Below are 25322 nucleotides of genomic sequence, written 5' to 3'. Positions count from 1 at the left end.
ATGAATAAAATCGCGGGTATCTGGCAGCGACACATCAGGAACGCGCTGCTAAATGATGCTGAAATGGACCGCTTTGGATAATTGGGTCTTGACGCTGACGTGGACATTCGTGCACACTTCTCAGAGTTGGCTATGAAACAGTAAACATACAAAAAAGGTGTGTGTGCTATTTGTTTATCATAATCAGGGCGTGTGACCTAAAAACATCCACTTTTCCCACACTGTTGCCTTCTAATTAGTCTCATTAACTCAACTTGGATAAACAGCTTTAAATGGAGTAAAAACAAACAGAAGTTATTCAGCTCAAGGCCCGAGAGTTAATGCAGGACCGCGATCAAATTAGTATTGTGAGTGTGTTCTTAATAAAGGAGTTAAGAGACTGAGAGTCACAATATGCTTCCAGTAAGCAAAGGGATATCCCACAATGCTTTGGGGGTTGTTATATTTGTGCCGTCATACTATATATATATATATATATATATATATATATATATATATATATATATATATATATATATATGGCATATGCAACGAAATGCTGCAGGAAATCTGTAATATCACTTCCAAATTCATGTATTTTTCTCCCCTCAGGACGGATGGCTAATGCTGCGTTCATGTCCTGCAGGAGAAACTGTAATTACCAGTTTCCAGCTTCCCTATCAACCTTCTCGTCTGACTTGATGCTCAGCATAGAGGCTGGGGACGAGCCTGGCTCTGTGCAGGAGTAAGTCGTCGCCCTTCTCTTACTCTGCGACCCCCAGAGTGTCGTGTCTGCACATTTGCATGTGTGTATGTATGTATATGTCCCATCTACGTTTGTGCATTTGCATATTTATAAGCGAGTCTTTGGTGTAAGTGTGTGTGTGCACCTCTGCCATGGATCCCCACAGTAAATCAATGCTCACCCGGACCCTTCTAATGCCCCCCCAGTCTCTGCTAATACTCATTATGTGTCTAAGCCTCATGAGCCTCGGCCTTGAGGCCCCCCCCCTCCTTTTCTGAATCGCTCTCTTTATTTTGTCGCTCGTGGACCGCTCCGGCATTATCCCGCACAGGACGGCTTATCTTTGCTCCTATCGCTGCACTACCATCAACCAATGAGGTGGAGCGGCTCGTGTTCTGGTCTCTTTGTGCTGCCACTGCACACGTTGCTTGTTTGCCTCGACCGGCTGAGGTCAATGGGAATCGGGAGAGTGTGCGTTGAATAGGAATGGATGAGGAATGGAGGGGGTGAGAGAGGAGGAGGAAGAGGAGGAGGAGGAGGAGAGGAAATCTTCCAGGAGGGAGCTTCTGAGTCAGGAAATTACTCGCTAACCTCCCCCCCCTCCCTACGCCAACTGACAGGGTCTGTCGAGAGACAAACTCAGCCCCTAGAGCGCAGCCTGTTTGATATGCAGCTCAGTGGAACGACGAGGCAGGCGGCCAGACGTGAACACAACGGCGAGTCACGCGCACGCACGCTACACAACACGCAGCCACGCGCGTGTACCCGCTCACACACATAGTGCTGACAGGAAGTGGAGGAAGGCAACAAAATGTGGAAGTTGAGGGAAAAGAGGAACCGCGAGCAGGAAGGAATGTAAAAGTGAGTGATATGACATGAAGGCCTTTCCATATCTGATCCTCAAGACCGGAAAAAAAGCGAGAAGCGGACACGTGAAGTTGGATCTCGGCTGCGATCTCTCGCGTGGGATCCCGGCGACTGTTCCCGCGTTATTTCCGTCCCGAACGCCGGAGTGTTTTCAGATATTAAAAATGTCAGCTGTAAATGTCAGCGAGGCTGGAAACGCACTGGAAGTCTAATTCCGGCGAGCAGCGCCGAGCCAAACGGTTCGGCGGCGGCGGCGAACGCGAAGCGATTCACAGCGGCGCCACAGCGATTACCGCGTCACCTCGTCCTCGTGACGAGCACAGAGTGACATTTAATAACGGCTTTCTGGTTCAAGGGAATGGAGACCAAGGTTACACAAACATTACTATTATCCATTTTTGACTGGACTCGTTCGAAACGTTCGGCTTGTGCTGACTTTGTGACCGGGAGTCAAATGGAGAAACTAGCAAATAATGTCAACGTGTTCATATGTCGGAGATTTTTTAGGGTTTTAGAGAAAAATGGAGATGATGAAGAGCTCGAATCTGCACAAATGCAGCTTCGAGCTTCTGAATAGGACCAAATAAAAAGAGCAAATTTGTGTTTTTTTGTGAACACTTCCATGCAGGGAATTGCAGACTTTGACATGTTGCAGCTGTCGTCATACACGTTGCACATCTTCTCTTTCCTTGTGAGTGCTCACTCACTGACGCTAACGGGTAACTGACGGGGTTCACGTCAGTGGGTATAGTAGCTCTTCAGCTGTGACGCTACGAACAAACAGAAGACATGCTAACTTCGCTCATGAGCAAAACAATACCCCGACTCAAATCCTTCCTCGGGCTCATAATTAAATCCCAGGAACCGCATCCCATTATGTTCCCTTACTGAGGGGGGGGGTCAAGGTGTTAGTTGGCAAAAGAATGAGGAGAATAGAAGCAGCGAGTAAAACTAAGCTCTCTGACGCTTCATGTCTCCCAACAAGAGAGGAGTGTGTGCAGACTGGGTATGCAGATTGGAGAGCAAATTGAGAGAGGAACATCCCGCCTTAAACCCAAATGACTGCGGCCATCCATCACGCCTCGCGCCGCTCGCGCCGTGTTTGTCTTTGCGCATGTTTAGGTGTTTTGGTTTGCAGTACGCATCTCCATAATTGCATTTGCTGTGGGAAGAGAAGCACTTACTCTCATTTTCAGCTGTGATTTATCAACCCGAGCGATTCGAGCCAATGCACACATTCATTTATCTCCGCCGTGACCTTTTTTTGCCTGAGCAAAAAGAACGGGGCTGCCATCTTTGCTTCTTTTTTCTTCTCCCCTTCTCCCTCTGTGAAAGCCTCAGTCCCCTTGCCAGAGGGACGCCGCGACGGGGCGGTTGCATACGGTTTTGACATTGATGGCAGCTCGTTCAAGAATAATTACGTTCCCAAGAAAATGTGGCTGCGGCTCATTCAAGTCCTGATTTGTGAGGCGGTTCTTATGGAGGACGTGAATGATGGCCTGTGAGAGGAAAAATACACAACAGGAGCTTAGCGTCTTCTCAATCGGTTCAGTCGGACTACATAAATGTCGCCGAGTTAAAAGACAGGTGGAAGAACTAAAGAGTAAATGGAAAGTATTAACGTTTGCCCTGAAAACTTCAAGGTTCTTGCTGCTTCTTTGTGCCGAGAGCTAATCAAAATAAATGTGTCTGCTGATTTCCCTTGAGATAATAATCTCAGCAAAGTCGAGAGATTTAAACACCCCCTGTGCAAAACACATGGACCAAGGTGACTGTATTATTTGAGCGAGGCTTTGATATTAAAAGAGTCTTTGAAGGATTTGAATGTTGTGGAGAAGCAGACGCACTGTACTCCGCATTCAGCTCCCCGTATATAACACAAGCTTTACATCTTGGTGTTAAAAGCAAAGCCGACAATCAATTTTCAGCCCTTGGATGTAAACATCTGCCTTCAGACGGGCCTTGAGCAGCACTGCCAGCCATAAATGACTGCAAATGCAACATTTCATGTACGGCAGATGGGAATGATTATATCTGTTTTAACTTTTTTACGAGGACATATACAAGTACTTACCTGTTAATGTGGGCTATTTCTTTTTCGCACTCAGCCTGAGCTCAAACAGTCCAATTTTCTCTACACAAAATGTGACATTTTAATGGTCACCAAGAGAACGGAAACAGAAGAGAAACACCTCACGTGTACTGTCTGCTATTGCTTTTGCCGCACGGACACGTTGCGACGCTCGTTTCAGTCGTTTATTAAGCTTTAACTTCTAAAGGTGGTTTTAGGACACCTTTGTTTCCGCGAAACCTTTTTAAAACCTCATTAGTGAAAGTCAACGGCGACAGATGAAAACAGGGTTACATTTCAAAGTCATTTGAAGTTGACATTTGGCAAATGCGAGGCTTCCACGAGAGTAATGGAATATTCAAAGACACATTTCAGACTATGCAAAACGCATCGTCATCGGATCATTTAGACGTCGTGAGCAGGACGAGACAAAAGTTTTCCGCTTTCCCACTTTTGGATTTAATCAAATACACAAATACAATAAAAATGCACACGCATCCTTGTCTGAGGACAAACTGGTCTTAACAGTGACGTGCAAGGGACGCGCTGGTTGGCTAGTTAGCTGGTTTGTTGGAAAGCTAGTAGCTATTTAGCTGGTCCGTTTGTTATCTGCTAGTTATCGGGTGCGTTGGTTAGCTAGTTTACTAGTTAGCATGCTCAATTCAACTCAAAACAAAAACACAGTCAACACTCTTCACAAGCTGTTGATACTGTTCATTTTAAAAGGCCAGACCTTACACACAGCAGTACATGCCACCGACATGTGCACACACATATTCTGAAAATATACATTTGTGTTCCTTCCGTCAATATGCCCAATGTATATTCCTCATGCTATCCATCCTGTGTGTGTGTGTGTGTGTGTGTGTAAAGTTATAGCCAGCATCCACACAGAGCCAGATGGACTTTCTGGCAGTCTCTACCTTGTCTCCGTCCACGAAGGTCTGTCCGTCGCTGGCTCTCCTCCAGGAGATGTCCGGCAGGGGCTCGCCCTCGGCCACGCAGGAGATCATGGCGGCGCTGCCCTCTACGGCGGTCACGTTTTTCAGCTGGGTGATGTGGGGCTGGACTGGAGGCCACAAGAAGGGCGGAAAGAGGGGAGGAGAAGGGAGTGAGCAGGAGACATAAAGTGAGATAAGTGAAGAAGAATGGATTGAAAGGCGAAGGGAGGACTGCGTCAGGAGAAACTGTCAAAGATGTGGCTCATAAGGGAGGGGAGATGAAGGCTGTACCACGGAGGTTTAAACACAGGGCTAATGCATGACTTTGGCACTGACAGTCTGGGCCAAGATCATCCACACACTCGCAGTCACACGCCACAGCTCGGCCCAGATGACGACACAAAAAGCGAATAGGAAAGTTTTAAAGTGGGAAAAAACAAGCATATCAAATCCACCTCTCCTGTGTGCGTTCCACTTTGTTTTTTGTTTGTTTGTTTTAAATAGATATAGATTTTTGTCTGGAAGGATGCCTCTCCGACACCGTGGAGGATTCTGACGCTGAGCAAGCGCCACGATAAGTGCTGCAAAGCGTGCCGCTGGGAGCTGCTCCCCTCCTCCTGATAAAGCCAGCCCTGAAACCCTGTGCATGGCATGGCCACAGAGCATGTCACACACACACACACACACACACACACACACACACACACACACACACACACACACTGCACTTAAATCCTTAACAGGGTGCTTGCGAAGTAGCATGGCATAAAATCCCAAAAGGAAAAGAGTAGTGAAGGGAAAATAGTAACTGGAGGCTTTTACCGCCGCCCAGGAGGGATCTGCAGAGTGTTTGGCAATTTCACATGGCTTCCACCTGGAGGTGGAGGAGCCGTCTCTTAGGATTTTGGGGAGCTTTTCAAAAACATAGGGTCACACACACACACACACACACACACACACACACACACACACACACACACACACACACACACACACACACACACTGACACTATCCTTACAGAGACCTTTAGTGATATATCAATGCTCTCAGAATAGAGCTTTACCTAATATACACAGCTGTGTTAGTTAACTAAACCTCCACAGCTAATAGGAATAATGGCTAAAATTATGAATATAAATATGAATTATTTGAAGTCCTATGTCTCAAAACGACTCCATAAAGGTATTCATCCGACAATAGAGTCATAAAATCTGTTTTTGCAAAGACAAGTCAAACTGATTTGCCAATACAAATGGCTAATTCCACTTGTTTATAAAACAAATTAGCTCATTTAGAGAATCCGGATCCATAATATCGCAGCAATCCGCTTGATTGTGTTTTGTTTGCAGACAAAAGGAAGCGGCGTTGAGAAAGAACTGAACTCCCTGGCAGCCGCGTTGCTTTTAAAGCCTTCTAATGAGACTCAACGACTTGTTCAGATGCTTTCTGCAGAGAGGAGCACTCAAGTCGATCGTCTACGTCCATTAAACCTCGCGGTGCTTTTTGTGTTCCGAATAAAACACGCGTTTCCTCAATGACGCGCGCTCCAAGCCGACCCATACGGATGAAAACTCAGAGACCGGTCTGAACCGGTTCTTCATCAGCGCCTTATCTGCAGCCGTTTTGCCCCAGATGCCCTTCATCATGCAAATATTAAATGGGAAAGCGTCTCATTTATCAAGCATGGTGCAAAACCACTCTGCAGGGAACATTATTAATAACGCATTATCTAAAACATTTCAACTCTAAATGGGGAAAGAACTGAACAGCATTCGTCTGCTGAAAAGATAAAAATCCAGAATTAATTCGACCTTCCAGGTTTGGGGTATACTTTATTCTTTTCAGCTTGACACGTACATTTAAATGAGGCTTTCTAATAACCCGCTTATTAAAAACAAGAGTATTTTATTCCAGCATTTGTTAACAACTATAATTATACTTTATTATATTAATTAAATTGCAAATGTTGTCAGTACTGACACTTTTTTTGTACTAGAAAGAAGCTCAGCCTTGCCCTCACCCTGAGAGGAGGCCATTAAGGGCCTCAGAGTTGAGCAGAAAGGGACATAATGACATCTGATTGAGCTTTTTGACATAAATATATATATATATAAATGCAGGAGTGAGCAGTTTAGTCATTGTTGGCTCATGACGGGATAAAGAAAAGAATTAGTGAGGCCTACTTTCACATTTCTTGCTGGTTGTGGACCACTATTGCTGCTCTCTTCAGCACATCCAGCCCCTTATAGCATTATCAGGCTTTACATAAAGCTCCTACTGACAGATGCCAGAGAATTTAATACGGCACCGCCTGCATCTGATAGCGACACGGTGGGTGCATTTGTTGTTTGGGCTGCACAGATAAACAAAGTAAATGTCAGTATAGATTCTCTCCTGTCGTCCCTGATGTCTCTTTTAACTCCTCAAAGATTCAACAAAAAAACGCCGTCAAACTCATCCATTCTAAACTGCATGTCAGGCCGAGCTTTGCTGTTCATTTTCAGTTTTTTTTTTTTGGAAAGGAGGCTGCCACGAGGTCTCCAGCCAACTTAAATAAGGAAACAGCCTCTAAACAGGATGCTGCGTCTCCCAGACTGCTGACAGGAGGTCAAAAAGACGCGAGCGGAGGCCGACTGCAGAGGCTAAGGCGTCCATCTGCTGAGAGATGTGCATCTCTGAATCCTTTCATATGATGCCTTCCTCCCCGCACGCCGCTGACTAATGGAGAGTTGAGAAAGAGAAACGCCTCGCTCTTTTAACAAAACCTGACGTTAACTGTTGATGGGCCAGATAGCTGAGAAGTTATTCAACACGGGCCGAGAAACGCAACGCAGCTATTTCTCAAAAAAAGTATAACCGGGGGATTTATTTCCCTCCTGGCAGCAAGTGACCCGAGCCGTAAACGACGTAATCCCTGAAGACTGATAGCAGCGCGCGGGGCCTGATCCTGGGCCCCCTGTAAGTGAAACGGCTTCAAGCAATTAATTGCCACTATTGGGGCAACTGGTAGTCATTGGTCCACGTGTAGAAAGCATCTGTGGAAGGGAATACCAAGAAGCTGCTGCAGCTTTGAAAGCTAAATAAAACCACATGGCCTTCATCTCATTTTGGGCTGAAAATCATATTCGCTCTATGTAGCCGTGCAGGAACAGACAGGAGCTAACATCTGACGTTACACACGAGCTTTAACAAAGTATTAAAATAACTGGATACGATGAGTTAAATGCCGACAGCGCAGGATCGATCTTCTGTTTGGGAAGATAGAAAACAAAATGGAAATGTGCCTGACATTAAACATGGAGCCCGGAGTGAAATGCACACACACCTCGTCTTAACTTGTCCCGCTCCCCCACCCGCCCGCGCTGTCAAGGGTAATAAAACTAACTTACACAGTCCAAAGCACGGCTCCTCCCCGCACACTTGACTCCTTCATTTAAATGTGCATTTTCAAGAACAAGCGCCTCTCACATCTTGAAAAGGATGTTGATGACAAGAGCACAAATCTCCATACATTTCCACGAGCGAGATATGCAGCATCGGAGCGATAGCCGGCAGGTTTATGAAAATATAAATGGATTTTTTTATTTTTTATTAGGAGAGGAGTAAATGAAATATGAAGCAATAGATGAGATCTTTTCTTTCGGCAGAGGTATATCATATTGATGCAGTTGTTATTGTTGTGGGCTGAGGGCTATTTGGACATCTGTGGTTTTTGAAAAAGGTTTTTTTTATTTTTTATTATGAACTGGAATGTGTGGAGGTCTTCACAATAAAGCTTTATGGATCAGCATAAAACACTGTTCGCTGTCAGAGGCGATGCCATTACACTTACAAGCTTTGGAGGAGCGATCACGTAGCATGACAACAAACTTCTTCACTGATGGCGTTTGTGTTATTTTGTTGTATAATTTGAGGATAAACCAGATTAAATGGTCAGTTCAGCTAAATAAAATAATGTTTTCCACTCACATTGAGTTAAATTGATCCATGTAGACAGTTGGGGTTTTATCTGTCCAGCTATATTAAAGAAATAGTGGTGAATAGTTGTCTTTGGAAACAACAGTAAAAGTGAATATATGTTCTTCCAAAACTATTTTTATGGCTTGACTTTGAGGTTATTTTTATTTATTCATTTTAATTTTACAGTCTTTTAAAGTCTTGAGGGGGATTTATAGTTTTCAATAATGGTGGAGCCCCACGCTCTGCCTCAGTTATACAGGTTCAGGTCACCGAAAAAGAGCGAGGTTTGGGTTTATAAGTGTTGTGAAGCCTCCTTTATACTTTACGTAATGTACTCATGTCAGGTAAAAAAGGAAAGGAAAAGAAAAAGAGCGCGGCCTCCTCGGTTCAAAATACTGACGAATCAGGAAGCGTCAACCTCCACACGCTCACCGAACACTTTGAGGAAGATCTCCCTCTCCTGAGATCCCGCCTTGTTGGTGGCCCTGCAGGTGTAGGAGCCGCCGTCGACCTGCCGGATGTTGCGGATGGTGAGCATGCTCCGGCCTCCCTCCTGCCGGATGATGATGTACTGCTCGGACGGCTCCAGCTGCTGCCCTTTCCTGCACGGACAAAAAAAAGGAACGCAAAAGATGAGCGAGAAAATATAGCGAGCGACTCCCACCTGACGGCGACCTCTGCAGAAATACACTCTGCGGCACGTGCTTGGTGCTACAGATGTTTAATCTGGGCACTTTGGGTGTCAACTGATCCCATAAAAAGAGAGGCTAAGTGCAGGCAGCTTGACTTTGAAGCTATTTCTACCTCGACAGCACGTAAACAGGGCAAAACGCTTTTTATAGAAACCCTTTCAAGTATGATGAAAGTATTGTTTCGGATCGACACCTTGCACAATAATTGATATACAAAAGTTCAATGAATCATTTGTAGTGTGTCATTCTTCACACTCGACGTCTTTGTGTTCTCCAGCAGGCGTTTGTGTCTGTCTCGTGTTGTTGTGTTGGCTCAGTGCAGGACTGCAGCGCTCCCGTTAATGGCTCCGGTGTGGTGTGCAACACAGGGCCGACTTAATGTCTTTTCTTATTGGACTCTGTTGGGAAATTAGTCAGGAACAAAAAAAAAAACAAACAAACAAGCAACAGCTAAATTGATCCATGTCTATATTTAAGCTTCATAGCAGAAGCAGAAAGCTGTGAAGCAGGTTTGCAGCTTGTTGATTTACCGCAGCTTAACCAGCCGTGTAATCTGGAAGGTTAAAGGGATCGCCGGTTTGGGGGGGATTCGTCTTCTTTTGACAAACTCATGGGTTTTATGCCATTTGCATGCATGCTATAAAAGTATGAGATTATGACTGAATGTCTTGGTTAAGCAAAAACGGCAAAAAAAAAAAGAAGAGAAAAAGGAGAATACACCTTTAAACTCCTCAAAGGATTCATGGCTGGTTAACAGGCAAATGAGCAAAGTCACTCGTTCCATTCGAACAAATACTATTGATTTGATGCCTTAAATCTGCACCGATCGATATTTTCATATTAACGATGTGTCGAATGTGCAATGTGACGAAATGCTGCGTCAGCGGAGAATAACTCCAACTCAGCCTCAGCATCTTTCAGGATGTTTTGGAGTTTCCCGATGCGCGTCTTTAACATCTTGGTTCTCGTTATCGCAAAACAGCTCGGATAGGTTTTCAGGATTTGGCCAAAACGGCGAAAAAACACGGGATATGTGTATTTATATTGAGACTCAGTGGCTCAAAATGAATGTTATTGTTGCTATTTATACGTTAGTTCAAGAAAGGAAGATACAAAAGAAGGCAAGCGGTCCCTTTAAGACAAAATCTGATCCAGTGGAAACAGACTTGGTCGTCTGGAGGTCAGACATTCAGGCGTGTGTTGTGGCTGATAAGTGGTTTGAACCCACGGATCAGCTCAGAGAATCCAGAAAGCCAAAACTGAATAAGTAATGTTCTTCCTCTCCCTTAACGACGATAACCTGTGTCCTTGAGCAAGGCACTTAACCTCCAGCTGCTTCAATGGCCAGTGGTTGGTTAAAGGGCATCGCTGAGCGAGAGATTCTTAAAAGATGGGATGAAAAAGGATACCAAGAAAACAGCTTACAATATCATCAGTTGCACTTTATTTCTAATCCACCTCAAAATCCATTCTAACCCAGCAGCATGAAGCATACGTACGTAAAACCCATTCTCATTTCTACCTGTTCATTCAATATGGATCCTAATGCCCTCCATCTGAATCTGGCGCCCTGTTTTTCTAACCTCATAAACTGGTGTGTAAAGTGAATTCAAAAGCTCAGAAGCACAGAGCTTAGAATAAACGCACGGCTCTAAATAAACTCGGAGACTCCTCGATGTGGTGAATGGAAAAACAAAAAACAAAACAATCTTATTGTTGTGGGTGTGCAGATTTCTCGACTCCTCAGCGATACTGAGTAGCGAGGACGAGAGCCCGGCTGTACCGCGGGGGGAAAGCGAGAGGGAGGATAATTGAAAGTCGACGGAGGAAACACCAAAAGCCAAGTAATAATAACTCTGGCGAGCCGGAGAGGAAATGAAGAGAAGGCTCATCTTTGGAACGGACAGTGCAGGACGGGCGGCAGCGCTGAATGTCATTATGCTGACTGACTGCTGACAGGTAGTCCATTACCCAAGATGCACAGAGGAGGACGAGGCGAGAAACCCCTCGCGCCGACAGGAAATGCAACTGGGAGGCTGAGAGGACGGCGAGAGGGGTGACATCAAAAGCAAAAAACTAAATTGGGTCTTGATTGTTGTTTACGCCGGGCGCCGATTTCCTCTGTTGTGATGGGCACAGTTTAATTCTGTGGTCTCGGAGTGACACGCAGGACTTACTGACCTGGGAAATGAAGCGCACACAATGAAACGCTCGCCAGCAGATGGACGCTGCAGAGCTTCACATCGGCACTGAAGTGAGTGGCAGCAGTCTGCCCTTGACGAGTGATTTATATTTTATAGGACTTGAAGCAAGAGTTTTTGAGGTATTAACACCATTAATAATAGGAGCACATCATTTTCTTCAGGCGAACAGGTTACTCCGTTTATTTTTTAAGTCACTGCTTCGCAAATGGAAGCCCATTTCTGAAAAAGAAAAATATATGTGAGATAAAAAAGACGAGAAGTCCCAAGTATGAGATAGAAAGTTGAAGTTATGAGACAGAAAGTCATAATCATGAGATGGAAAGTAGTAATTGTGAGATAAAAATCCTAATTATGAGATAGAAAGTCAATATTATGAGATGAAAAGTCTTAATTGTGACTTTCCATCTGATATTTTCAACCTCATCATTTTTTTTTCTTTTACTGCTGGAAATTGGCTTTCATAAAAACATGACGCAAATGTGAACATGACACAAAGAAATGTGACAGCGAATGTGACGATAATGCATTCACAAAGCCACATGGATCGTCTCAATATGAAAGTAAGACGGGATCAATGCGTCACCTCTCACCCATTATCACTGTGAAATTTGCCGCGTTGTATTATGCATGCTGTTATATCATTAAAATCACATTTCCCCGCTTTGCTCTGTTGCTGGAAGACAAGGTAACACACACCCAGGAGTAAACATCATCGCTGCAGAACCACAGCGCAAGATAAATGAGACTCACAAAGTTGAAGTCGTTCCCAGCTGTGCGCTGTCTCATAAATTTGTTTGTACTTCACAAAGTGATGCACGAGCCTTATTTTTATTTATTTTTTTTCCTCGCAATAATTAACTTCTCAGTCAAAGTGATGCACAAGAGACGTCAGCTCGCGTTACGCTTTGTATCACCCATGGACAAAAAACGTCACGTATAATAAGGGCTGCGTACCGAACTCGGTAATTTTCAGGGTACCGACAGAAATGACGCCGGTACGGCAAGAGTACCGAGTCATGTTGCATCTGCCATATGTCAGGAGCTGAGAGGAGACAGTGCTCGCTGAAATATTCATGCATAACACAAAATACATCCAGTAGTTGAGGAGTGGACTGTGTTTGAGAGATGGAAAGCGAAGATGTTAGCGAAGACGTTAGCGAAGACATTAGGGAGGACGTTAGCGAAGACGTGAGCGAAGATGTTAGCTAAGACGTTAGCTTAGATGTTAGCTGAGACGTTAGCGCCAAAGAGCACGGAGGATACATGGCGACATGGTCAGGTAATTAATTAGCCATTGACCATTAATGCTAGCCAACATGCTATATATTAAGCTATTTCTTTGTATGTCTGAAACCAAATGGTAATAAATAGCTTTTCACAGAATTTTGTATTTATTTAGTTCGATATAGAAATGCAGGTTTTGGCACCAGTGCAGGATATTTTAGTTGCTAAATAAATGAAAAGCTGGAACGCGTGAGCTCTTAATTCTGAATTCATCTCTTATGCTTTTTCCCATCTGTGCCCAAAATGAGTAATTAGTAATTTCAAGTAATTTTTTGATCAAATTAAGGTTGAGAGAAATTTAGGAACCTTTGAAATGTAAATGATTAGTTCAGGTGCCTCGTGACATTTCTTTTGTTTCGTCCTTTGTGTCATTTTTCATACCTGCTGGTCACAAGCTTTATACTTCAACCTCCACAAATCAGCCCTGGCACAGTCAAACGTCTTCTACTCTGCAATAACGACTGCGCCACATGGTAATTAAAGACAGAAAATAATCACTTTAAATTGCCGAGAATGAAAGCTAAGTGTGGGTGTTTAAGACTTCCCGCTTAAATGTTGCTGCGCGCCATTATGTTCGATTCAAGTGTTATTTTATACGAGCTACCATTTTACTTTCTCCTCCCTCTATTATTGCAGCTGAAGTTAAAGAAAAACAGACTGGTGGTGACTTAAGCAGAATTAAGTTAAAATATTGATATGTGAAGGACAATGCTGGCATATATTTCACATGTCTTCGCCTATAAGCATTTTTCAAAGCAGCTTTTTGAATGTTTTTTCCCTCGCGGTTCCTTCAGGGCAGCCATTGATTTCCATTCAATTCAGTACAGCATGAAAAACAACTCGCAGACACCTGCCCGAGGCCGGCAATACATCACAGTTAAAACGGTGTTGGATCGTCCTCGTCAATGTCACATCTTTTCCAAATCATTTGAAACGTCTCCCCGGCATTATCATGCAATGATAATCCAACTCTGATCTTCACTGTGATGGATTACGTCAGGAACGTTCCCGTGCATTTTTGTGTGTGGATGCAGTCGCTGCCCAGAAGGTAGGAAGTGCACATTTCCACCAAAACATGATGGAAACCCAACGCAATGTCAGCAACCGTGCAAGGCCGAATAATGTGTACTAAACAGACTCAAAGATACAGCAACGCAGCTGTGGTCCATTAAATTTAATTAAGTTAAAGAAAAAATAAAGTGTATTTATAGGAGAAAAAAGTATGAACTTCAGTGAAATGACAAAAGGTGCAAAAAGCTTGTCACGATTGCCCGCTGAGTGGGTGTGAGCCAATTACTGGATGTCGAGCTCTCGAGGGAGAGGGTGGAGAGTCAAATGCTCTTCAAGTGAAAATTTCCACACTTATGCTACGTGCCACATGATACTATTGTGTGGATGCATCGGGCAATGTGCGAGGGCGGACTATGAATTCTATGACAAGGATTGTTTATGTGTGCAGGCTGTTTGCATTAATATGAACACAAATATAGACGTGTAGCATCTGAAGGAGGTTGGCGTTACATGGTTTGGGTTGCACCCTTTAGCTGCGTGAGACATTAGTGTCCTTCCAGTGTTGTGGCAGCTTGGAAAAGCCCTCTCTTGTTTCAGCATACAACACAATGTTGTGTGAATAAAGGAATGTTTTTTTCATTGTTGTGGAAGAACTCGACTAGGCCCGAGCTCAGATCTCAACCAAGTCCTTTGGGATGCGTTGGAACGCTAATGCGCGGCAGAGTTTATCGCCCGACATCGGCGCCCAACCTAATCTAATGCTCTTGTGGCTGAACGGGAGACAAATCCCTCCAAAATATTCCCAGAGGAGGAAAAAAAAAGGCGTTAAACCAGCAGCTCCGTGCTCATTTGTTTTTTTGCAATGGAATCCGTCTATCTCGGTGGGAAGGCCCCACCATTTTTCATAGCTTGATTTTCTCCTCTGCACATTTTCCCAACTGTTCATCAGAGACCGAAGCGGGGCATTAAGGAAGTAGGAGGTACCTGTGCCATGTGACCACGGGGTCAGGAGATCCGGAGGTCATGCAGGTGAAGGTGACTGATTCCTGGTAGTCAGCGGTGGCATTGAAGGACTGCTGGAACACCGACAACACCGGAGGCACTGGAGACACAAAACACAGAGGCACTCATTAGAGCCTGAGAGTTAACAGGATGAGTCAGTCAAAGCAAACGTCTACCATTATTTCAAAATAACTTCCAGTGTCTATTGAGCCACATGACGGCGGCTAACATTGTCAAATGGATTAAATTGGCCTTTGCGAGTGGCCTGTAAGCACTCAGTGAAAACGCTACTTCTGTTGGTAATCCCGTGGGGATTTCAAATAACATTTTGACCCAGCTTTGGTAAAAACACAAAAGGAGCCGAACACAGCGACGTGGAGCCATAATACCATTGTCTGATTCAGAAATGCTCGGCTAAACCCATATAAACAATGGTGAGACAGAAAATGTGTTTCCGACATCAAAAACAACTGTTCCATCTCTGCATAACGCCGCTTTTCCTTTTGTGAAGAAAAAAAACAAACATTCAGTCTCCGTCAAGCGCTCGAGCTCCAGCCATTGTTCGGCTTGTCGGAGGCCAATTTCTTCAGAGTCGAAGTTAGAAGTGCTTCGTTGTTGTGATCGTACGATCGGCGGCTTGAGGGACGTGTGAATGCAAACTGAGAACGCTTGCGCTCTCTCGCGTATGCGACAGATAATGTGACGTAAAAGACGGGAAAAAACCTGCGCCATCACAACAAATCACTCTGAATGTTGGTTCCAGGACACAACATTTTGTCACACGTCGTGTTCTTGAGCCACGAGAATAAATAGCATCCATTTTGTGGCGCTGAAAGGTGACGGCCTGAACATTTCCATGAAGCACACACACAAACACACACGGGATGTCTCGGTGACGGCTTACAAACAGCAGTATTGATAAACAGCAGCGGTCGTGATGACTTTATCAAGAGAGTATGTTGGGCGCTGTCAGCGTGTCCTCGCCATCCACTCGGTCGACGACTGTCATCTTGTCATTCAGTAAAAGGAGAGCGGGCCCGGCCTTTTATTCCGTTTGCCTTTAGCGGTGACAAGGAAATGACAGCTTTATGGCATGTTTTTTTTTTTTTTATCAGGGGTCTCAGTCCATTTCTCAAGCCTGCACTCACGCTGTACTTCTACTCGCACTACGACCGCTCTCACGGCTCGATCGGGCATGTTGGACGCAGCGTGGTCCCTCAGGTTGCGTCCGTCTGCGCAGGTGAGAGCAGCGACCCTCAAAGGAATCCACCGCCTGAACACCTGAGGTGACTGGACACGCGCGCCAGCAACAACTCACGTTTTGTGTTTTTGGACCGGGAACAAGATGCAAGAGGAAGAAAAACAAAGCTTCTCACGTCTCACGTGAAGGAAGCAGATGGTGAAAAAGATACTCATGTATTCATCATCATCATCGTGGATCCAGGCCACCACGTCCGAGCTGAGGTTTCGTAGAAGACCAATGCAATCTGTACTGGTCGGCTTCATTGAAAAGTGAAATTCTGCATTTTGAAAGGTCATTTAATTCCTCATTTTCCTTCTATTTCAAGCGAGTCCTGCAAAAAGCTACACAAGTGCAAGGGAAAAAATAAGTAAGCCCATAGAACCATTTGCATGTCGAGATCTGATTACTAATGACAACAACTGTTCATGGCCAGGCGTAAATGCAAAAGCCTTTGATCAGATGTCATTATCCAGGTAATGCATCTCGATACAGATCACACAGAGTGCAAATGACAGCCAAACTTTAAGATAGTGTTATTAAATTTTACTCATCGCACCTTTGTAATGTTACAAGACAATAGGTGACCAAAAATGTCTGAAAAGATCTGTACTATTGGTTTCGGTGCAATCAAACTCTGTCTTGTTTTCTGCAAAACAACTAGAGAACCAGGCCACTTGCACACGTACTTAGCATGAAAATAAAGGGTAATCATGTCCCAAAAACATCTTGAATTTTGGATCTGTGACTGTTCTCATCCTGCAAATAAAAAAACCCACTGAACAGATGTTTGCACTTGTGTTAAATATGTGTTATTGTAATTGGCAGCTGCGCAGTGATGGCGTTTCAGCACCATTTGTTTTCCTCTGATCAGAAAAGAGGGGATTGGAAGACATTTAAGGTGTCACTTTGTAGAAAAACAGAGCTGAATTGGTTTATATTTCCCCAAAACAACAAAAAAAGTAATTCAGCGTTGGGAGGTACTGAAGGTTAATGAAGTGCATTTGATTTGATTTGACAAGCGATGTCATCTGGAGGACACTGACTTCCAAAAACAAAACATGGCTTAAAATCTCATTAAAATGATGAAAACACAGTTGTGAAGTTGGTGAGGAAAAATAAAACATTTTACATACTTGGGATAATGAATGGGGGTTTCTAATCAAAACAAAGCATCACCCGAGATACCTAATGAACCAAACACGGCAGTGTACTGGAGTCTTTCTTAAAAGATCAATTACACTAACGACACACTGTGAAAATGGAAAACTCTTCACGGTACATCTGAATTCCAGTGTCTGATCTATCTGACGTCTCGTGGCGTCTATTCATCAGTTTAGTTATTGCCATGTACATCAAATGAAAAAAGTGAGGCAAATCAACACACAATATGCATGAGCTAACACACTCACACACGTGCAGAGACGCACATCAAAGTGCCAAAAGCTCTTCAGGGATAAAAATGGCCTAAGCAATAATCAAACACCATGAGTCCTTTCCAATAGTCCTGACTCTGCGAGTGAGGAGAGCAAGCATCTGCCTGACATGATAACCATTGATTTCCACGCCAATAGATCTCCATTCTCCAGTGTCTCTCTCTCTCTCTTCCTATGCAACGCACTCCCACATCAGCGAGGCTTGTTGAAACAGCCCCGCTAATAAGACACTCTGCCAAGCAGAAAGACTTCAAAAGAGCAAATCAGCAACAGGGTTTAAGCGCCCCGAAAAGAATCTGGGCGAGCTTGTACGAATTCTTCATGTATTAGTCATATTCTTGAAACTTCAGAGGCTCGGTGGAGATGAGTTTGCGAGGGTTTTTAAAGACATCCCCCGCTAGCGTGAGCGAGTGCACACGGCAAAACCTATTTCGCGATGCGGAACTCGGCCTTGGACCCGATTTTCTTTCAGAAATGCATCCGCCAGGAGCCGGAGGAGTTGTTTCCTGTTCGGCGCTAATGGGCTCCGATGAGCTGAGGTTCAGGCGTGTTTAGAAGTCGTGAAATGTTCAGGGTAAATGTCACGACCGCGTCGCAGCCTCATGGAAATGCAGCGAGCGAGTTGTTGCAAACAAGACCTTTATGCCGGAGCACTTTATTAGGGATTTGTTTGGCCTTCCACAACACGAGCAGCCCTGATTCATAAAGGAAACATAATGCTTATTCTCCTCCCGAACACCCAGCGGGTATGATTGATGTCGCCGCGGAATAATCTTGAAGGACACAGCCGGTAGTTTCAACTGACAGCTGAGAAGAGGGAAATAGCTGGTGTAGTGTGCGAGTAAGTGAACCGGCAATTAAGTGAGAGTGTCTTGGACTGGGGACAGGGGAAATCAGGAAGTTATTTGCATCTCCATCAGTTGCCATAGAAACAAACTGCACCTACCGAGGCGATCGGGGTCATCGGCACAGAGAGCGGAAAGATCTTCGGTGGTGATTAGGGGGAAAACATTTGGCTCTATTGAAGGGAGCAAAATGGAGCTGTTGGCAGATGCTGCTCTCAGATATGAGTTACAATCTCGGCCGGTTTAATAATCAATCCAAGCTGATTTGCATTAAAACAGCAGTTTTTTTTAAATAAGCCAACTTGTTTGCTTGCAGAGAGCCAGACGAGAGGATCAATATAGCACTTACGTCCATACGGCAACTGTGCACTCGGGGTCACAAGCTTGTTAGCTTAGCTTGGAGCCCGTTAGCTTAATTTAGTGTCATTTGCTTAGAGTCCGTTAGCTTAGTTTAGTGTCATTTGCTCAGAGCCCGTTAGCTGAGAGTCTGTTAGCTTAGAGCCCTTTAGCTTAGTTTAGTGTCATTTGCTCAGAGCCCGTTAGCTTAGAGTCTGTTAGCTTGGAGCCCGTTAGCTTAGAGCCCGTTAGCTTAGAGCCCGTTAGCTTAGAGTCTGTTAGCTTGGAGCCCGTTAGCTTAGAGCCCGTTAGCTTAGTTTAGTGTCTGTTAGCTTAGAACCCGTTAGCTTAGACTTATGCATCAAGACGTAAGCCACGTATGAATCTATCTGATGCTTTCTTGGCTCTGTCAAAAGTCAATTAACATGTTTGGTTCTGGTCCAGAAGTAATCAAGCTCTGAGATCCATTTCAAAACACAACTTGTTGTTCAACATTTAGATGTGTCGCGGTCCTTACTGGACTGAGCAGTAGCACCCTTCGCTAACTTTATCCAACTGTGGGCAAGAAAAGAAGTCGGCTTATATGCAAATATTTGTAAATGAAGTGAGTGAGAAAGCCAGTTTGTTCAAGTCTATGTCATTTATGTTTGCCCGTGTATGACTCCTGATGTGGAGACCCCACAGGGGATGAAAAATGTGTTAGCCGCCCGATAATACGTCTCATTTCATGAGGTTCCACTCAACGTCCAGAGATGAAAAATTGCTGCATGTCACGAGAGAAAGGACAAATACGTCCACGATAAACCGAGCTAACAGAGGGAGAGCATCTCTGTTATGATGCTGCCCTGTAATTTAAAAAAGCGTATTGCATACAAAGAGACAAATTACCTGTGTCCATTACAGTGACAGTCATTCAAATGGCTTTCTACCCTTACTTCTCCACACTGCGGATGAAAGGCTTACACGACTCCTCCAAGATAACTTTGTGAAGTCACTTCCTGAAAAGCTCTGTCGTCCATCTAGACACGGAGCCCGTTTTGGCCTCGGGGTCGATTAGCCATTCAGCGGGTGGCCCTCGTCCTCGATACGCTATCGCGCTCATCTACGGCACGCTTTGATGGCACGCTGGAGACTGAGAGCTGCAGCGGGTCAGCCGAGCGCCATTCGCTGCAAGCTTATAGGCAAGAAAACCACACTTTTATCAACTGACCCATGAATATTTAGGACTTCTCATGAGGGGGTACTATTGAAGCCCTGCTTTCAGGCAAAATATAGTTCTGCATGACTGGTTAAAGTCTGTTAACACATTGCCGCTGTAGCCGGAGCTGACATTCTCCTGACACGCCGCGTCTAAAGAACAGCGTGACATATCTCTGCAAAGAGCTGAATTTTGAACTCTGTCTGATCAAGTCCAATTGTAGTTTACGATAAAAACAGGCACCGCCGCATTGAATCAGACAATCATCTCAGCTGGTCGTTAGCTGTGCGGAAACTAACTCACAGACACAATTTGCAACTTTATGCAAGGATTTGGAGAAAATATGGATTGACTGCTGTTTGAACAAATGATTCACGAGGCAATCTTTCTCGGCGAGCATTATTAGCGGCGTTTCTTCAATAAAGCAAGTCTGCTAATACTGCTGGGAGGACGAGTAAGCCGCAATAATAAGAAAGAATTTATAGGAGATGAGACGTGTTCAGCCACCGAGTTCAGATCTGGCGCGTGCAATCACAAAATGCATAAAATGAGTGAAAGAAATCATCACGGCGTGTTTTTCTGAAGCTAAATACTCAGGTTTTGGTTGCAATGTTGGAATCCCAGAAGCAGTGGAGGAGGATTTGGGTAGATTCAGCTCCCTCTCCGTTGGCGATCACTGGTTCTGAATGGACCGGGATCAATGTGCAGCCTGACTTTGGCTTAAAAGAGAGCTTAAAGTGCTCAATGTTGGACCTCAGGGGACGAAGTGCGGCCTGAAGATGCTCTCGGTTTACACCTCGTCCTTTCTTCCTCCTCCTGGGGTCTTCAGACATGCACCTGTTTATTTTTTATCAGTGTGTTTATCCGGCCTCGCTGGTACATCCCCGAGGCGCCACAACAGAAAACCGTCCACCATCCGCGGCTGATTGATAAAACATGCAGTGCGCTGCACTCATTGATATACCCGAGCCTCCCAGCAATCGGCTCTATCTGCTTGTGTTCAGGGCCTCTGTGTTGTTCGACCATTCCAGGTTGTTGTCGATAAAGTACATTCTCTGGCTTCCCGTTCCTTTGGAAATCCTCTGCTAAGACGGATATTGTTGCTCCGCTATTTCCCTCACGAAAAGGAATAACCCCAGTGAATTCTCCAAGTGACAAGGCCCATAAATATAAAGGCAGTGCCATAGAGAGAGAACACCATTCTTTCCTGTTTCTAGACCGACAAAAATAGTTCTTCAGAGTGGGGAAGAGATTTAACACGTCTAGCTTCAGGGCAGGAAAAGGGAATGAACATCACGTACAGGCCTCTGCGTATAGGAAAACAACTCTGTGGAACTGCTGTTGTACAACAAGCACATACCTGGATGCCAGCTCCTTTTATTTGGATTTAAGTAAGTGTCATTTCCATCTCTGTCACAATTCAACAGGCAATACTGTATCTTGATCACTTAATCACTGATAGAAGCCCTCATTTGCATTTTTAAGCCAATGCAAGATGAACATGAGTCCAGTATTCACCTTCCTTTTAGCTCCATTTTCTCCACAAACGCATAACTTGAGTGCTTCACTGTGTTTACTTCCTGGTTGATAACTTTGTCTGCTGTTTGGGGTCGTGTGAGCATAAATAAAAGTATTGAAACATCGCTGATGAGACCAACGAGAGCGAGCAAAATCATTAAAGTTGTGTGTCGTCAAAACCCCCAAAAACTCTGAAAGACCTTAAAAACTGATCATCGCCTGAGATTCATCCCTCAGAGCCATCCCTTCGCAATAGGCAAAGTCATTTGAATAATTGTTGATATAAAAATAGTATTTTAGAAGCTTTAACCCTTACATTATAAAAGTTAGATGCCAAGAAAAGACATTTAAAAGAACAGCTTTAAGATGAACTGCTGTAACAGATGGGGGTGCCATATTGGACAAACTCATTAAGTTTCATTAAGTTTTCTCAAAGCACTTAATATACTTATTCCAGACTAAATGGCGTCGCTTTAAATCAGATTCTGACTTCGGGCTGAACTCGCTAAGTGCGAGAGTCTTTCGGGATCAGCCGAGTGAGGCTCCTCGAGGCCGAGGGGAAGTCTCGGAGCTCCTCTCTGCTTCTGCAGACTGTCCCGTCTCGGCGCCACACGGCAAGTGTCGTGTCGCTGCAATAATAGGTCGTGCCTCATTGAGCAGGCTTATTGGATCTTCCTCAGAAGTGAGGTAAGTGGTGTGCTAAATTGAATGCAATTCATAGTTTTTGGGGCGGAGGGCCGCTCCGCTATTACATTAGGTGGGGAGAGAATTACATAGGCAGGGACAATCTTGCGGCCGTTCAAGCGTTACGCGACGCTCGTGGCCTGAGCGAAATCACATTTCAATCACCTCGGCGGTCTCAGGTGACTCGCTGTAAATGAGGACAAATGAGAAAATTAAAACGACATCCTTTAGATTTTTTTTTCGGGGTGGGGGTGGGGGGATTCACGAGGAAACCAGGAGGCGCCAGCAATTGAAAATTGTCCCGTCGCACTGAAGAACGCAGAGGATTCAAAGATATCGGAGCCTGAATGCGTCAAAGCCGACAGCTCTGTTCAGACGGGCTAAAAGCTCCTGCGATGTGACACTGACGTCTGTGCTCCGTGCTGGCGTCTGCGGACCCGAGGCGCCGTGCGGGCTTCAGTGGGGAAAAGAAATTGCTCGGCGTTCGTTTGTGGCATCCGCAGCGACGGGATAACTTGTGCATGCAGAGGAAACGCGATCCCTAATGCATGCTAATCTGTTGACTCTGTGAAGAGGAGCGCGTGTCTGTGTTCTGCATCGCTGAGTCGCTGGAACTCGCAGAGGAAAAGATGCGTTTGCAGCAAACTTCAGGTGACGCAGAACAGCTAAACACAGCTAAATAGTGCTTAACACAAGTTCATTGCATGTCAAATGAGCGATGCTCACACACTCAGTGCATACATGTGGCTTTACGCCTCATCAGACCGAAAGGGTCGGTTCCCTTGCAGGAGATGATGTAAAACATCTGATTCTGAATCCCTTTAAACCAAAGCTGTTGTTTTTTCAAAGGGTTAAAGCTCCGTCACTTCGCAGCTCGTTTTTGGAGGTTTGTGTTTGTATTCAATGAGAGGAACCAGATTGTTTACTGGGTTATGTCACCCCTAAGAGGATTATGCTTGACAACTAAAACTATCCTGCAGCTGGTTTTACAATTTCAAGCGATTCAAGACTCTTTGGAACGCCATTCCTGCACATTATCAGAGTCTGCAAGAGGAACCGAGAGGCACAGACTGTGGAGATGTAGGGGTGCATCTTCTTGAACATTCGGTTTGCAGCTAAAACCCAAAGTTTGAGAAAAGGATGAGCCCAACGATGTCTTTAACACATTGACTTTTAGGATTTTGGTGCTCTCGTGGTCACAGTCAAAGCACACAGCTAATGATATCAGAGTAATGACACAAAGACTTAAATAGGATGAACTAAAACTTTGGATATTTTGGCCCCACAACTCTTCACGGACACACAACCCGTTGGAAACTGTGGAACCAATGTTGTCTCCAGACCTCCTTTTCCCAATACTTGTTTTATTGTATGTATTTGTTCAGTAAAGTCTTGGGAATAAAAAGGTATATCTGCAAAAAAAAGACTTTTAAAAGATATTTTGATCATAACTATGAACATCCAGCATGATATGAGCCAGATTCCTCCTGGAGCAGTCAATAGGACAGCTTTTTGGAAATATCAGGACCTAATAGAAGGACCAAAAATGGAAAAATGACGTATTATATGCCAAAGGATTGTCTGAATGGGGCATGCTGGGACTTCAAATGGAAGCGGGTTTCCAAAAGGTTAACTGATGCAAGTCTCCCTTCCGTGCATTGAGTGGTTGTATTGCTGTTTCACAAATCTGCAGCTCACCGTTGACCACCACGGCGATGTCCACGAAATCGATCTCGCCCCGGGCCTCCACGCTGGCCTCGCAGCGGTACACGCCCTCGTCGGCCTTGGTCACCTGGCGGACCTGCAGGTTGTTGTTTGGCAGCACCTGGAACCTGCCTTCACAGCACGGGCGAAGAGGAGGAGGACAGACGGGAGGAGAGAGAGAGAAAGAGAGAGAGAGAGAGAGAGGAGGAGGAAACGACAAAAGAACAACAGTGTATGATAGAGAGAGAGGCGAGATAAGAAAGTTAGGAAAACAGCGGAGAAAATTGCCATCTCCACTCTCCAGTGGACTGTCAATCTTCACTTGAGCACATTTACCTGATAAAGTCCACACAGATAAACACTCGCGCAATTACAGTCTCCACTCTCGCCCATTGTGGCCACTGGCAGATTGGCCGGGAGTGATGGAACCTTCTATCTCATTCCTCTCCAGCAAAGATATTTATAACCGTGCATTTTAATTAGACTGAAATGATTAAAAAAAAAAGAAGAGAAAAACGTCTCCTCCGCGCGTTTCATCGTCACCGCGGCACCGAAGATTTGAATTTCAATTAAAAAACGTGACAGATTCGAGGGGTCACTCTTTCTAATCAGTGTTCAGGCGTGCATTTTGTCTAGATGGAGGATGGGGAAGTGGTGTAGAGAGTTGTAAATCAGGGCGGAGGAGGGGAAGAAATAATGAAACCCGGTGTCGTGGTTCCTACTATTGCACCTGCCTCAGAAACTAATACTGCCGACAGTTAATCTGTCCTGCGAGTGCTTCCCCACTTCCAGCGGCCCCTTTTTAGCACGAGAGTGGGGATTAAAGGGGAAGGGCTTTACGGGAGATTTATCTTTGGATCAAGTATGATTGACAAGACGATTGTGAATTATTCCAGGATTGAGTTTATGTTCGCCTTTTTGCAAGAAATAGCTCTTTTCAGACGGCTGGTTTTTGCACGGCATCTCGCGGGAAGCGGCATCTCCGAATGTCACCGTCCAACCGCTCTATAATCCATTCTCTCAGTCGCTTGTTAACATGATTTCAGTCCAAGTTATACGCCTCCTCCAGGGCTGATGGGATTTCTATTTATAGCGTTAGATATCCTTGTCTTATTGTGAAGCCACACAATAGAGGGAAATAGCATTTTTCCTAGAGAACAGTGTTTTTTTTTGGCACGTTGGCTCTTCTGTTCATGCAGAGAGACAAATGGGACTCGTGAGCATTTTCCTCTTAATAATCGAGCGCGTTTGGCAGGTTTGCATTCAAAATGTAATTCTTTTCACGTTTATTATGTTCATAATCTACAAAATTTGATATTTATTTCATCACAAAACTGAATCTTTAAACCCCGAAAATGAGATTTTCGGCGTTAACTTTTGTTTCATCTATAACATGAACATTCATAACTGAATAAACAACATTGTACCTTATTATTTATTAAGATTTAAACACGAAACACTCAAAGCGAAAATGCTTCATCGAGTAAAAGCAAAAACACAAATCTCTGATGTTAGATACACAAAACTACTTAAACTTAGACGAGCCTGCAAGACCCCGCCGCTCATACTAATACGCTATAAAAATATGTTTTCAATGACTTCAT

General features: G+C 44.5%; 1 protein-coding gene across 3 annotated transcripts in view; it reads right to left on the bottom strand.

The window, feature by feature from the left end:
- Window positions 1–25322, bottom strand: part of LOC137793995 (neural cell adhesion molecule 2-like) — a 208539-nt gene that overhangs the window by 30544 nt on the left and 152673 nt on the right. For all 3 annotated transcript variants that reach the window (XM_068590505.1, XM_068590503.1, XM_068590504.1), the window contains exons 5-8: window positions 23713–23850; window positions 14740–14857; window positions 8997–9166; window positions 4586–4731 (exon numbers count right to left, since the gene is read on the bottom strand). In XM_068590505.1, the coding sequence (XP_068446606.1) occupies window positions 4586–4731; window positions 8997–9166; window positions 14740–14857; window positions 23713–23850 (572 nt within the window). The remainder of the gene's footprint in view (window positions 1–4585; window positions 4732–8996; window positions 9167–14739; window positions 14858–23712; window positions 23851–25322) is intronic.

This window comes from Clinocottus analis, unplaced genomic scaffold (genome assembly GCF_023055335.1).
Source record: "Clinocottus analis isolate CAN_PGR_092001 unplaced genomic scaffold, fCliAna1.0.p SCAF_24, whole genome shotgun sequence".
Lineage (NCBI taxonomy): Eukaryota > Metazoa > Chordata > Actinopteri > Perciformes > Cottidae > Clinocottus > Clinocottus analis.
This window is presented reverse-complemented; position numbering and strand designations above follow the sequence as displayed.